Source organism: Phascolarctos cinereus, unplaced genomic scaffold, assembly GCF_003287225.1.
Source record: "Phascolarctos cinereus isolate Bilbo 61053 unplaced genomic scaffold, phaCin_HiC Scaffold_9;HRSCAF=440, whole genome shotgun sequence".
NCBI classification, from domain to species: domain Eukaryota; kingdom Metazoa; phylum Chordata; class Mammalia; order Diprotodontia; family Phascolarctidae; genus Phascolarctos; species Phascolarctos cinereus.
Window position 1 is genome coordinate 45,431,561 of NW_027556402.1, and position 15,682 is coordinate 45,447,242.

Here is a 15,682-nt window from a genome sequence, read left to right on the forward strand (position 1 = left end):
GTCTGATTTGCCTTCATATTGTCATATCGATTAGAGAATATCCTGGAATGTCAGTGTTGCCTTTTTTAATCCGCAGCCTATTCTCCTGGGGAATCTGAAAATAGTTCATTCTCAGGAAAGTTATTTGGTTAGTGTTAGACAATCATCTTCAGATCTCTGCACAATAAAGTTTATGTTCATCTGTGGCTATTAATTGCTAAATGGGATCATTTTTATTTAGGTGATTCATTCTGAGGCAAGGACCAGTAGAAAGTTGTAGAATTTTGCTTTGGCTTTATTGTGCTTACCCGTTGAATACAAGAGAACTGTAATAAACCCAAAAAAGAAGTTTAGGTTTTTCTATTCATAAAATTAATTTATAAATAGAGAAAAGGAAATAAATAAAAATAAACTTTGGCAATAGTCAGTGAATTATATAATATTTAAAATAAGAGTAAATTTTTGTCAAAATGTGAAGGGAACCCTTCATTTCCTTCTTTTAAGTGATGGCTGTTTTTATAATGATGAAGGAAACAAGATCACTGGAATGATGAGCAGTCATGAGACTTGGGTGCTGGTCTAAGCCCATTCTTTTTATCACACTAGATATTCTCAAGAGCACTACATTTTTATTATTCTGGGTCACTGTTTGACTATGTGTTTGTTTTCAGTATAGGTCCTCAATTTTAATTTCAAAAATATGGTCAGGTATAAAAATGATTTAACTTTGCAACAGAGCTACTTTGTTACATTTCGTAAAATTATATTTCTTATTCAATATTTTAGTTAATTTTTAAATGTCAGGTCAATATTAGAAATGTTTAGATTTTAAAAGCTGAAATATATTGTTTGTATATATATGTGTGTGTGTATACAGACACACACACACACACACACACACACACACACACGGATATCTTATCTCTATAGTCATGAATTTGTACTAGCCATTAATTAAGAAACGATGAATTTGGGCCTTCTCTCCTTGTGGGTCCCTATACTTCCTTTCTCTGCTTTCCTTTTAGTTTCTTAGTGCTCCCATGACCATTAATTACCAAGAGCCCTTCATTGTAGCATTGTACCTGACCTTTCATACTTTAAATCTGGCTCTCCACTTCTAGTCTCTAACTCCATTAGGGTACCCCTCCCCCCCACCCCCTGCCTCTCACCCTGGTCTGCCATTCAGGGTGTCTTCAGGATGCCTTATTCATCTAGTCTTAATGTTTGTAGGAAATCAGACCCACAGCCTACTTCACACTAAGGTGTAAATGTCTGGTAATGTTTACTTTTCCCAGGGATATTTACATTTTACCTGGTGATTCCTTTATGCTCTATTAAGCCTTAAATCAAAATAATACATCTCTTATTGTTAAATTGAAGGTAGGGTAGTGGGGGAGATACTTTGGGAGCGAGACTTTTCCTGGGACATTGTCAAGTCCTGCTTAGATTGTCCTCTTGTGTTACCAATGTGCAAAGCCTAGGTAGACATACAGAGACAGTTTTTAATAGATTTTCTGCTGAAAGTTTTCATCTTTGTCTTGGTTTCACCCTGCTACTAAGCATATTTTTAGGTAAATTGTTCCTACCATCCATGCATGGTCAGGAAACGTGTACTTATTTTAATATTAATCTAAGCAAAACATAATTAGGAAGGTAAATGCTGTAGGTAAAAAATACCATGTTCTCATAAATCATTTATAAGTGATCTTAAATTACCTGTTTTCTTGGACTGTTTGTGCTCCATTTTATTAATGTAGGTAATCCTCAGTTGACTACATAGGATATGCAAATATTTTAGTATATTGATGTGGAAAGGACATCTTTCACTTTCTAGAAAAAAGGCATCGAGGCAAAGTTTTCTCCCCATCCCTGCCCCACCTGGACCCTCGATTGGAGCAATCTGCCTGCAGCAGTAAGTCCAGAGGAGGGTGAGTATTTTCCTTTCTTTTCTTTAATTTTCTTTTCTCTTTTCACATGTACTCATCTATACTTTAATGTTTCTAAGCCCAATGTCACTACTAAACTTTACTTGTAGGAGTGTAGCACTTGATTTTCTGAAACAGTTGTCTTATTCAACTCAATTCAAAACTTTCTGTGCCTTTGAATCAGTGAAGGGAAGTAATTGTTGGCACTTTCTGGGAGATTTACTCCATTCTTAATGATGTAGCCCTTTTCCTGTGTAATCATAAAATCATGCATCTAGAGCTAAAAGGTCATCATAGAGGTCATCTTTAATTTTACATATGAGTAAACTGCCTTTGTCCATGCAGATGTCTAAGCTATTTTTATTATTATTCACAGCATTGAAAGAATTTAAATTAAATATAAAAGGATTAAAATAATACTTACCTTTTGCATTGTGTATACCTCTAACATTCTTAGTGATGATTTCAAGTATTGTTTTTTTTTTATCATTTCCAATAGTTTAGTTTATTTCCAACTGAAATCCTGTTATTGATGGGTTTAAAATAGAATTCCTCTTCATTATTTTAGATGCTTTCTCTACCAATAGTCATTCACAGAAATATCTTTTAACCTTTTAGACTGATAGCCTTTGAGACAGATGAACAATTTGGTGTTTCCCACTAAGATTTGAGAAATCTTAAGTGAAGAAAGCTATGATTAGAGTATGTACAGTCTGGTATAAAACAGTGATTTCTGAAAGTATGAGTATTTTCTACCTTAAGAATATATTAGTTATATGTAACTAATTAATTTGGTCTCAACATTGATCCAGTGATGGTTTCTATCCAAGAAAACATTGAGACCACTTAAATTAACCTGCTACCATGGGATTGATCTGCATTGTCCTATCTAACATCTGCCTTGTCTAGCCTCCCTTTCGCTCTTGTGTCCTCCAACTGCCCTGATATTATGCTGAACCCTTCGATAACAGCCTGGTGCCAGTAGCCAGTGTACACCTGGTTAACATCTGCCTGGCATTTAAGACATCCTCTTCTAGATATCATGTTATAAGATATCTGTCAAGAAGACTATCTTTTAAATTTGACGGCTATTTTTGTTTCTCTTATGTAAATGTGATTTCTTAAGTTTTGTTAAGTTTCTTGCTTGTGGCATCCTGATTCTTCCAGCTGTTTAGGAATTGAACTGCTGTGCATACTCTATATAAACAATGTCATTGCTATAGTCTGCAATTTCAATCTGCTAACTTGGTACCAAACCAGATTTCTACTGAGGGAAAAAGTGAGCCCAAATTCATAGAAAGTAAGCCTAGTAGAGAAGAAGACTCAACAGGAACTTGTCTTCTTGCCCTAGCATTTCTTGCTGATGTACTATTTTTCCTTGAAGTAAATTATCCCAAAGATAAGTTCCTATGCTGCTTTATCTAATCACCTTTATATCTTCATACAAATCGGATTCTAAGGGTACAAGATGAAAAGTTTACATCATTGAAAGAACAAGTTCCATTCCACATGCAGTCAGTCAATACACATTTAGTAAGCACTAAATTAAATTGCTACCATGTGCTAGGTACTGTCCTAAACACTGGGGATGTAAAAGGAGACAAAAGACAGCCCTTGCCTTCTAGGGGCTCACAATCTAATGGGGGAAACAACAAACAAATATATACAGATTAGCTATATATAAGATAAATAGGAAATCATTAACAGAGGGAAGGCATTGGAATTGAGAGAGGTTGGGAAAAACTTCCTGTAAAAGATATAATTTTATCTGAGACTTAAAGGAAGTCAGAGAAGCCAGTAGCAACTCTTGTTCTGTTCCTGGGCTGTCAGAATCCCTTCTTATGTATTCTTTGTTCCTTTGATGTCCCATCAAATTTCGTAGCCATCTGGACTGGGAGTAATGTGAATTATTCCTCCAGGTTAATAGGAACGTAGTAGAACTTAAGAATTGAAATGCAGAAGAAATGAACTTTAATCTTCTCATAGATGATCTTTATTTGGATGGAATGATACTCATTAAGAAACAATAGAGTAACAGGATGAGAGGTTTTCATTGTTCGGGAGAGCTTTCTTTTCCTTCCTTCTGTGTTCCTTGTATATCTTCCTCCAACGATAGAGAAAAGAGGAGGTGGACTTTGAAGCTGTCTTCATACATCTGCAGATACACAAAGGAGGATCCTGAGAGGCTTTGGAGGAGTGCTCCACCTTAACTGGGGGTCTGTGAACTTGTATTTTAGTATTTTGTTCATTGTATTTCACTATAATGGTTTCCTTTGTAAATCTTCTGTCTTTTATTTTATACTTAAAAACATTATTTAGATAAAAAGTCCCAGAGCTTCAACAGACTGTCAAAGCAATCCATGACACAAATAAGACTAAAAATCATCCTTTTGTCCATCCAAAGTGTGATTCAGAGAGAGCATTTGCAGAAAGGATCCTCATTCTTCCCCTTCACCCTGGTCTCTTGGAGAAAGATGTGGAAACCCTCAGAGCTGAGATAGGTTCCCAAGGGCCCACAAATGAATTACCTTAAGGGAACTTTCATAAATTAAGGAAAGATAGATAGGAAAAAGTGACCATTGATTAATTTCTTCAGTATTCTTTAGTGAACAAGAGTGGATCATCTCAAAGTTAGATTAAAGTTGAAGGTACCTGGTGCTGGCAATATTCCTTTTCCTGTCCTCTTTTGAGGATATGTAAATACATAAATTCCTTAAGTTGATGATATCAAATCAAGCCTCTCTTACTAGGAATTCATTTGAGATGCTATTGCTGGTTCCAGGACATGAGGGGTCATAAAAAGCAAAGAGATTTAGTGAGTGTATTAAAAAGCAGTTTCTAAAGTTAAGAATGTTTTTGTCATGAATTTAATTTTTATTGTTAATTTTATACTAGAAACTTTTCCTTTCTACAAAAACTGATTTGTGCCTTTTGATCTACAGAAGAAATAAAGGAAGGTGTTTGTTTTTATGGTGTTTGCAGTTGGATTAAGATAATACAATTCTGACTTGTGTGGATTTCAGAGCCTGTCATTCAGTAAATAAAAGTACTATCTTTCTTATTAGTATTCATATGAAATGAGAATAGAAGCAAACTTTTCCAGTGGCCATATGTTACTCTTTCATCCATAATTTAGCTTGGTGCCAAATTTTTCACTTAATAATGTTAATTATTAATTTTATTTTCTACCAACTTTAAGAGACCAGATATTGAGTGTTCCTGCTTGGTTGTTGCCTATGTAGTCACTCTTTTACCTACCAGTGACCGTGCAATATGTTACACATTACAACCTTTTTAGTGGTTCAAATTGTTTTTGTAAATGTGTATTTTTAAAAAGAGATACAATAATAATGGCAGAAACAGTAGTACATGTTTTCAAATTTCATATATTCTCTTCTAAAATGAAATATTGTCTCCAGTAAATAAAACAGGCTTGGGACATTTACACAGTATGTATTACACAGAGGCCTTATTATGTGAGGCTATTTATTACGTGTAAGGCTATCTTCAAGCATTCTGCTTTATAGGTTAGCTTGTCTTGTAATGAGATTATTTAGGCAGCTGAGTGGCAGAGTGGATTGAATGCTGGACCTGGACTCAGGTAGACCTGAGATTTTGCATCGGATACTTAGTATCTGTATGTCCTTGGACAAGTCACTTGACCTGTATTGGCTTCAGTTTCCTCATCTGCTAAATGAGGATAATAATAGCACCTACCTTATAGGGTTGTTGTGAGAATAAAATGAGATAACATGTGTAAAGTATTTTGTAAACCTCTAAATGCTATATAAGTGCTAATCTCTTGCCACTATTATTATTGTAATAATTTTTGGCTTTTGACATTCTTTGAACTGGTTAAAAAAATAATCCATTATTATGAATTAGTAGTGTTGAATTGAGATTCCAATGGATTTTCAATATTCTGAACTTTACTGTATTTTTTAACAAGGATTATTTTATTTAGTGCATCTGTTAAGATGTAGTATATTAATGTCTGAAACTATCAGTCCTTTGCCAACAATGGAAACTACTTCTACTACATCATTCTGCCTTCTGAATTATAATTAGAAGGGAGGTGGTGGGGTACAACTGAAACACTGCAGATTTCGAGTTGGGGGACCTCGGTTCAACTTCTCCCTTTGAAATATACAGACAGTGTGACTTTGGCTAGACAGCTTGTCCTTTTCTTGTCCTCAGTTTCTTTATTGGTAAAAGCTCTACCTCTGTGATCTTGTGACTGAATTCTAGCTTGATTTCTCCCCCTTATTCATTTAGCAAACATCTTGAGCAGTTCACTTCACCTACTCTGCCTTAGTTTCCTCATTTGTAAAATCAGAGATGTGGACCAGATTATCTCTGCTGATTGTATTATAAAGAGAAGAGAAAAGGCTAAGAAACAGAGTATTTCTTCTAGAGATGGCGAAGGGCTTGATGTTCTTAAAGGGGCATCTTAGGTACCAGGAGGGATCTGGGATCTCATTGGAAATTTAAGTTAAGATGTTAGGAAGCATTTTGTGGAGTTTCACTAAAAGAAAATGCTGAGGGATATTTAACTATCACAGTCCTGGAGAGTCTTAAAAATCAACGTAGATTCTCATTTATTCAGGCTGATTTTCGTGGCCTTAAGGGAAGGACAGGCATCAATACATGGTTTGGTGCATCCTTACTAAGCTTGTAATTGATTCGTTCTGTTTTCTTATACTTTTTAGATCATGCTGGGTGGAAAGTTTTTGTTTTTGACCATTAATAAGGCTTTTGTTTATTTGTTTCTTAGGCTATTTAACAGCAGCCTACAGTAGCCCAACTATTGTGATGATTTATGTGTGTATTTATGTGTGTATAGCACTTTCCCCACAAGAAGAAGTATAGTCATGATTCCAACAGGAAACTGAGGCTGGAAGATGTCCAATGCCTTGCTCCAGGTCCTGCTTCAGCAAGTGACAGAGCCAGGTTCACACCCAGGTACTCTGACTCCAGATCAAGTGCTTTTCCCATGTACTTAATTTACTTAGAACTTTAGAAAAAAGTAGTGTTTCAGAATTTGGCTTATGCAGTCTTTTTCTATAGCTTCTGTAAGCATAGAAAAATGAAAGATTGTTGAACTGGCCTTGGTAAACAAATTAGGAAGGAACATTTGATGATTGAGCTATGAATATTTACTTGGCATTCAGGTTGTTACACTCATTTCTTCAGATTTTGATGCTCTGTCTTTTTTATTATTAATGTATTTATTTTTAGTTTTCAACATTCACTTCCACAAGATTTTGAGGTCCAAATTTTCTCCCCATCTCGTCTCTCCTCTCACCGCAAGATGGCATGCATTCTGAATACCCCTTTCCCTAATCTGCCCCCCCTTTTATCCTCAGCTCCGCAGGATAGATTTCTTTACTCCATTGCCTGTATATCTTATGTCCCAGTTGCATGTGAAAAACATTTTTAACATTTGTTTTTAAAACTTTGGATTCCAAATTTTCTCCCTTCCTCCCTCTCCACCTACCCTCATTGAGGAGGCAAGCAACTCGATGCATGTTATATATGTGTAGTCAAACAAAACACTTACATAGCAGTCATGTTGTGAAAAACTAACTATATCTCCCTTCATCCTATCCTGCCCCCCATCTATTCTAGTCTCTCTTTTAACCCTTTTAACCTTCTTCAGAAGTGTTTGCTTCTGATTACCCCCTCCCCCAATCTGCCCTCCCTTCTGTCATCTCACTGCTGTCTTATCCCCTTCCCTCCTATTTTCCTGTAGGGTAAGATAGATTTCCATATTCAATTGAGTGTATATGATATTCCCTCCTTAAACCAATTCCGGTGAGAATAAGATTCACTCATTCCCTCTTTCCTTCCCCCACTTCCCCTCCACTGTGTACAAGTTTTTTCTTGTCTATTTTATGTGAGATAATTTACCCCATTCTACCTCTCCCTTTCTCCTCCCAGTGTAATCCTCTCTTACCTCTTAATTTTATCTTCAGATGTCACCCCTTCATCTTCAACTCACCCTGTGCCCTCTATCTAGCTAGCTAGCTAGCTATCCCATCTATACATCCATATAATTTTTTTCCCCTCCACCTACCCTAATACTGACAAAAAGCTCTCATGAGTTACAATATCATCTTTCCATGTAGGATATTTAACTTTAATAAGGCCCTTATAATTTCTCTTTCCTGTTTACCTCTTCATGCTTCTCTTGAGTCTTGTATTTGAAAGTCAGATTTTCTTTTCAGCTCTGATATTTTCATCAAGAATGCTTGAAAGTACTCTATTTCACTGAATGACCTATTTTTTCCCTGAAGGATTATACTCAGTTTTGCTGGATAGTGGTGATTCTTGGTTGTAATCCTATCTCCTTTGACCTCTGGAATATTTTATTCCAAGCCCTCTGGTCTCTTAATGTAGAAGCTGCTAAATCTTGTGTTATCCTGATTGTGTTTCTGTAATGCTTGAATTGTTTCTTTCTGCTGCTTGCAATATTTTCTCATTAACCTGAGAACTCTGGAATTTGGCTATAATATTCCTAGGAGTTTTTCTTTGGGGATCTCTTTCAGGAGGTGATAGGTGGATTCTTTACATTTCTATTTTACCCTCTGGTTCTAGAATATCAGGGCAGTTTTCCTTGATGATTTCTTGAAAGATGATGTCTGGGCTCTTTTTTGATCATGGCTTTCAGATAGTCCAATAATTTTTAAATTATCTCTCCTGGATCTATTTTCCAGGTCAGTTGTTTTTCCAGTGAGATATTTCACACTGTCTTCTATTTTTTCATTCTTTTGGTTTTGTTTTACAATTTCTTGATTTCTTATAAAGTTATTAGCTTCCACTTGCTCCATTCTAATTTTTAAGGAAGTATTTACTTCAGTGAGCTTTTGGACTTCCTTTTCCATTTGGCCAGTTGTGCTTTTTAAGGCATTCTTCTCCTTATTGGTTTTTGGACCTCTTTTGCCATTTGGGTTAGGCTATTTTTTAAGGTGTTATTTTCTTCAGTATTTTTTTAGGTCTCCTTTAGCAAATTGTTGACTTGTTTTTCATGATTTTCTTGCATCACTCTTATTTCTCTTCCCAGTTTTTCCTCTACTTCTTTTACTTGCTTCTCAGAGTCCTTTCTGAGCTCTTCTATGGCCCGGGACTGATTCATATTTTTCTTGGAGGCTTTGGATATAGGAGCTTTGACTTTGTTGTCTTCTTTTGGTTGTATGTTTTGATCTTCTTTGTCACCAAAGAAAGATTCTATGATCTGACTTTTTTTTTGCACTGTTTGCTCTTAATCCCAGCCAGTCACTTGAGTTTTAAACTCTTTGTTAAGGTAGGGAGCTGCTTCCAGTGTGGAGAATGTACTGTCCCAAGCTTAGGGGGTTTTTGTGCAGCTGTTTTCAGAGTACTTTAAGGGACCTGTAAATTTTCAGTTCTGCCAAGGTGGTATGATCAAGGGCGAGGTGTTTACTGTATTCCTGGCCTGTGCTTTGGTCTATGAGTAATCACAAGCACTTTTTTCTGCCTTGGAACTGTGTGGAGAATTCCCTCTTTACCAGCACTACAAGTTCCACCATGCCAGCACTCGTCCTCACCCCAGGACTGCCACCTAGAGCTATGACCCAGATCCAAGCATGGGCAAAACAAGAGAATGCTGCCTCAGCACCAGCAAAGAGATCCCTGCAATCCCCCTCTGATTAACTGCTCGATCCCCTCTCCCCTTCCAGAGCTGGGAGCTCTGGAAGCAGCTGCCACCCCTGGGACTGGGGCCAAACCAAGCTCCTCTCTCATCGCGTTCAGACAGACCTTTCCTACTGACCTTCTAAGTTGTCTTTGGTGTTTGTGGTTTGAGAAGTCTGGAAACTGCCACAGCTCTCCTTGATTCAATCCCCTGAGGCCTGCTCCAGGTTCACTGAGGCCTGGTCTTTGCCTGTGCAGCCTGTGTGACCTCCACTGAACTGTGCTTCTTTCTCAGCCCTGTCACAATACACCTTTCTAATCAACCATCCCAGTTGTCTTGGGCTGGAAATTTGTTTCACTCTGTCTTTTTGTGGGTTCTGCTGCTCTAGTATTTGTTTAGAGGCATTTTTTACAGGTGTTTGGAGGGATTTGGGGGAGAGCTCAAGCTAGTCACTGCTTTTACCCCACCATCTTGGCTCCCCATGTTCTGTCTTAAGTGCACTGTGACTTCATGTTACTGAACTTTAGTCAGTGGAATTGTGAAATGTAGGAGCAGACTCTTCTTTTCCAATTATGTTTGCTCATTTGAAATTCTTGATTATTTTATCCACTCAATGCACACACTAAATCATGTTAGGTTGGTGTTCTTCTCTAAGGGCAAATAAACTGAATTTAAATGTTAGAGCCTAGTGGAGTATCTCTAAAGAAGATTCCATTCTTCTCTTTTCTTTATCTCAGAGGCTATAAGATGCAAAACTGGTCTTTGAGTTACAAAATATACAGCAAGGTAAACTCACAATAAAATCCATTCCAGATTTTGTTTATGATGTCTTTGATGTGTGATTCTGCGTTCCTTGGTGCTTGTGTACCTATAGCATTTTACACTTCAGACCAAGTACAGAACCAGAAGGCTCTGTAATCTCGTCAGTTTGGCTCTTGCCTTCATTGATGTGGATTCCCTGCTTGTCCTGTGTCACTCAACTCCCCATACCTTTTTTTTTTAAACAGGAGATCCATACAGCATGTAGAAGCCTTCTTCTTTTTCTCCTGACATCCCTAAGATGAAAGAGACTTTTTTTTAAAGATGTGATAGAAAAATGAGCCAATGATCCACATAATTCAAATAGAAGACCCATTTTGGCTTCCATTATGTGGGTATTTCAGTTAAACTGATCCCCCTCTCCCTAAATTATCATAATAATTTTTCTGTGTAACCTGGCTCAGCTCTTGAATTCTCCAGACAGCATTTCCACTCCTGGCCTGGCAACTTTCTCATATTGGAGATGCCTCTACTCTTACGGGCTCTTCCTTTTCAGAGCCTCCTCTTAAGGAAGTACCCCTGCCACCCATGCTCTCATCTAACCAGGTCTTGGGTTTCCAGATAATTTTTCCACCTTGCCCTCACAGGCACCTTTTTACCTCCCTTCTGTGTGTTGTCTTCACTCAAAAATGTAAGCTCCACAAGGGTGGGGACTATCTTTCTTTTTGCTTGCATTTGTATTCCCAATGCTTAGCACAGATATTTCTGTCTGTCTGTCTATCTGTCTATCTAAATATCTATCCATCTATCTATCTATCTATCTGTCTGTCTGTCTATCTATCTATCCATCCATCCATCCATCCGTCTGTCTATATCTTTCTACATCCTGCACCCTTCGATTTTTAAATATTTGTTTTCTTTCATTTATATTGTGCAGCAAAAATTGAAGGGATTTTTTTTAGAGGATTTTGATACACATCAAGAGGACAGTCTGTGAAGAAGTGCAAGAATTTCGATTATAAGGCTGTCACTTTTCTGCATTTTAAAACACTGTACTTTTTAAAAGAACAGAGAAAGAAACAGGAGGGGAGGTTTCCTACCATTTTATTAAGAGATTCCCCACCTCCCAACACAAAGGTTTTTCATATCTTAGCTTTGAAATAAATGCAGCTATGGTTGACCCCCATCTTCACAATTTGATAGTGATTTTTTGTTCCATCAAGAGCATTAAGACCAAAAGCAATGAAAGCCTTTATCTACCTTACTTTAATGCAAAATATCGCTACCGTTTAAGTGTATGTATACATTAGAGTAGGAGGTATTTTTGTTGATATCCAATTAATAACACACGAGCAGGAAAACAGCTACGTTACTCTTCACTTTGTTTACCACACTTTGGTGGTGTTTTCAATGAGTGCCAAAATTCTGGGTTTAATAGAGAATAGAGAGCAAATTGTCTGTCACGCTGCTTCTCTTGTTCCCATTCCACCAGAATATTCTCTGGAATAATCCCTCACGATTGTGGAGCTAAGGTAGCTAAAGTCTGAGCATAGGAGCTGGAGCCAGGAGCAAAATGAGTAACGGTCCAGCCAGGAAGAAATATACTACCAGAAATTCTTGTGCCCTGCTGAATGCTTGCATAAACAATGGCGTAGCTATCCTGGTACTTTTTTTATCATAACTTTGAATAGGTAAACCTAATTGGTTATAATTTTTATTGTAATATTTTCCCATATTTATTTAAAGGGGCTCTGTAAAAGGCAGGAACAGGGAAGCATTATATAGCACCTACTATGTGCCGGGCACTGTTAAGCACTTTATAAATATCTTATTTGATCCTCACAGCAACCTTGAGAGGTCGGTGTGTAGTTTGCTTCAGTTTCCTCAACTGTAAAAAATTGTCGGACCTCTTTTACAGTTGAAGAAACTGAAGCAAACTATGGAAACACTCTCTTTATAAAGGGCAATGAAAATTCAGTATTTGATATAAGAAAATGTATATGTGGTTATACAAACACTTGCTATTTACAATTTAATTTGTTGATTTCCAGAAAAATAATTATTATACTTTTCTTTTTCTTACCTCTAAGGAAAAAAAACAAACTGGAAAGAGAAATGAAACATGTTTCATTTGCTTAAGATGATTTGGGACCTTTTTGTGGCTCTTTGGGGTTGCTGTTACAACACTGTGTCTAAAAATAACAAGAACTCTATCTTGGGAACATTGTGAGACTGTTTTCCTTAGTTAATAAAGGCAGCTTCAAAACACTCAGTGTTCATATTGCCAGAAATAGTTGTAAAAATGGTCCTTTTGAAGACTGAAAAGCCCATGGTATTAACAGTGGGCCCAGGTGACAGGAATGCTGAGAAGGACGAAGGGGGATTTGTGTGTGTAATGAAACGTTGCTTTGAAATAACCAGCAAAACCCAAGGGTTCTAATCCCTTTTCAATAAGGGCTGGAATGTGTCTGGGGTGGCACCGTTTTCATTCAGCCTGAACTTTTTGGTGAGTGGCCCTGGGACACTTCTTGAGCTTTGGCACCTTGCCAATACTTGTCATTTTGCAACCAGCTTCTCTTAGGAGTCACAAGAGTAGTGTGCTACTTGAAGAGACTTTCTTTAAGAGTTTCGTTTAGTGGGACAAATTTTTCCCTTTTTATACTCTATGTAGACAGTGGATAATCTCGATCACAATTGTTTTTGTTCTTAGGAGGCAGGTTTGTGCAAAGTTTAACATTCAGTTAATTGTGGCTTTAAATTCTGGGTAAATTTTATTCTAAATAAATCATAATTTGTTATTAGTTGTTCCCCATAAAAGTAATTAGAAACAGAGAAGAATTATTCTTAAGGCAATATATACTAAAAGAAACTATTTATTCACAAATAAGTACATATTTCCTTCATTCAAGACATTGTTTTCTTTGGAAAGCAAAAAAGGCAAATGTCTCCTATTATTTAGAAACTGGTAAATAATTGTGAGAGAAGCCCCAGCAGATCATTTTTTCTTGTAATGAATGCTAAACTGACTCTCTTTTACAGCTCTACTCTTGCCATCTACAAAATGGTACTTAATTATGTAAGGAAGCTCTTGAGCTTAAAGCCACTGGAAGCTCTTGCATTTTTTAATAAAGGATTCAGATGTTTTTAAACTTGCAAGAACTGTGTTTTAAATATATAAATTCAAAATGTTTACAATTAAACATAGAGAGTAAAAAACTAATGACCCAGCTATTGCATTGCTGTTAATGGAATGATACTCATTAGTTTTCTTCTCAGTTTAAATTAGAATTCCCTATACTGCTTCAAACAATTATGATTGAAATCAGCCCCACTATTGAAAATGAATTCTTTCATTGAGCATTTTGAACAAACCCCTGGATGCACTTAAGTCCTCTGCATTATTTCTATTTAATTGTATCTCCCATTGGAGGTACAATTACCTGTGGCAATGAAATCTCAACTTACAGTACCTGTCAAGTTGTTTGAGCATGCAGCCATCAGAGATTGGATATTTAAAGCAGGAGGAGGAGGAGAAAGTTATCTAAACAAGGAAACAAAAATGTGGGATTATAAATTGATAACACTCTCTATTTAAACTGTGCCCATAGCCATTATCAAAAAGACTGTACAAAAAAAGTATTAGTAACCAGATGAGATAATGTATGTGAAGCCATTTGTATACCTTAAAAGCCTCAATAGAAGTCAAGTAATAACAATAATAGTCACTATAATAGACATTTGTGGTTCTAGACATGCATATTTACATGCCTTTAATAGGATATGCAGTCCCTTCTTGGTCTTTGTAAGCAGTATCCATGATTACATATGAGGGCTATATTCATAAATAGTACAGAATAAGGTAATACTTATAAACAAATTTTTAAATTTTAAAGTGCCATATAAATGCTAGCTATTATTATTGTTGATCACATAGTAAGCATACATGTGCATTTATGTGTTTCTACAACACTTGAAAAGTGATTTGCTTTCCTCCTATCATGTAGGGCTTCTTTTCAGTGTATTCTAGATCACACTGCAAATGTGACCTAGAGTTAGGGTCAGCTGTTAATTTTGAGACTAGCCATAATCCGTAAGACAGACTCTTTTATGACTTTTTTCAAGGTTCCTTGTGAAGGAGTGGCCGGGGGGAGGCTTCTTTGTTTTGTTTCAGCACATCCTTCCAAATAAGGGACATTAAAATGATTTATGTCGTTTTGCCCGATGGTGGATAGGAGCAAAACTTTGTTGTTGTTCTTGTTGTTTTCTTTCTTTCTTTTCTTTCTTTTTTTTTTTTAAACAATGTAACCTTGGCACTTACATTGAATTTGGGTAAAATGCTCAGAATAGAATTTTTTTCTTGCCAAAAAAAAAAAAGTGGGAAAAGAGAGTCCTTCTGAAATGGAAAGAATAATGATTTAGAAATATGCTTTCCATTCAATTCAACAAATATTAAGTGTCTTTTTGTTTCTTTAAATTTATTTTTATTTTGAATACACATTTTAAAAAAATTTTGAGGTCCAAATTCTCTCCCTCAATCCAGCCTCTTCCCCAACTGTTGAGAAGGCAAACAGTATGATATCAGCTATGCATATGAAGTCATACAAAACATTTTCATATTAGCCATGTTGCAAATGGTAAAAATCAAGAAACATAAAGCAAGTGAAAACAGTATGCTTCAGTCTCCACTCACTCAGAATTCATCTTTGGAAGTGAGTAGCATTTTTCTTCATAGGTCTTTTGGAGTATCTTCTTGATCAAAATAGCTAAAATAGCTTTCACAGTTCATCATCGTTATAATATCGCTGTTAGTATATACAATGTTCTCCTAGTTCTGCTCACTTCAATTTACACCAGTTCAGTAAGACAGGTTTTTCTGAAAACATCCCGCTGCATTTCTTATAGCACCCAAGTATCACAATCATATCCCACAGCTTTTTTAGGCCATTCCACAATCCCCTCAATTTCCAATTCTTTGCTCCGACAAAAAGAGCTACTATAAATATTTTTGTCAAAATAAGACCTTTTTTTTCTTCGTTGATCTCTTTGGGATACAGACCTCATAATAGTATTGCTGGGTCAAAGGGTATGCACAGTTCTACGTAGCCCTTTAGGCATAGTTCCAAATTGTTCTCCAAAGTGGTTAGACTAGCACAACTCCACCAATACTGCATTTAGTGTCCCAATTTTTGCACATCCCCTCTAGCATTTGTCATTTTCCCTTTGTGTCATGTTAGCTAATCTGATAAGTATAAGGTGGTATCTCAGAGTTGTTTTAATTTGTATTTCTCTTATCAATCATGGATTAGAACATTTTTTCATGTGACTATTGATAGCTTTGATTTCTTCTTCTGAAGACTGTCTGTTTGTA

At 36.4% G+C, this 15,682-nt stretch overlaps 1 protein-coding gene across 1 annotated transcript in view; it reads left to right on the top strand.

The window, feature by feature from the left end:
- The window catches only part of GSTCD (glutathione S-transferase C-terminal domain containing), a 183,973-nt gene that overhangs the window by 51,399 nt on the left and 116,892 nt on the right, over positions 1 to 15,682 (top strand). Inside the window, exon 5 of the mRNA XM_020974741.2 lies at positions 1,814 to 1,907. Within this exon, the coding sequence (XP_020830400.1) occupies positions 1,814 to 1,907 (94 nt within the window). The remainder of the gene's footprint in view (positions 1 to 1,813; positions 1,908 to 15,682) is intronic.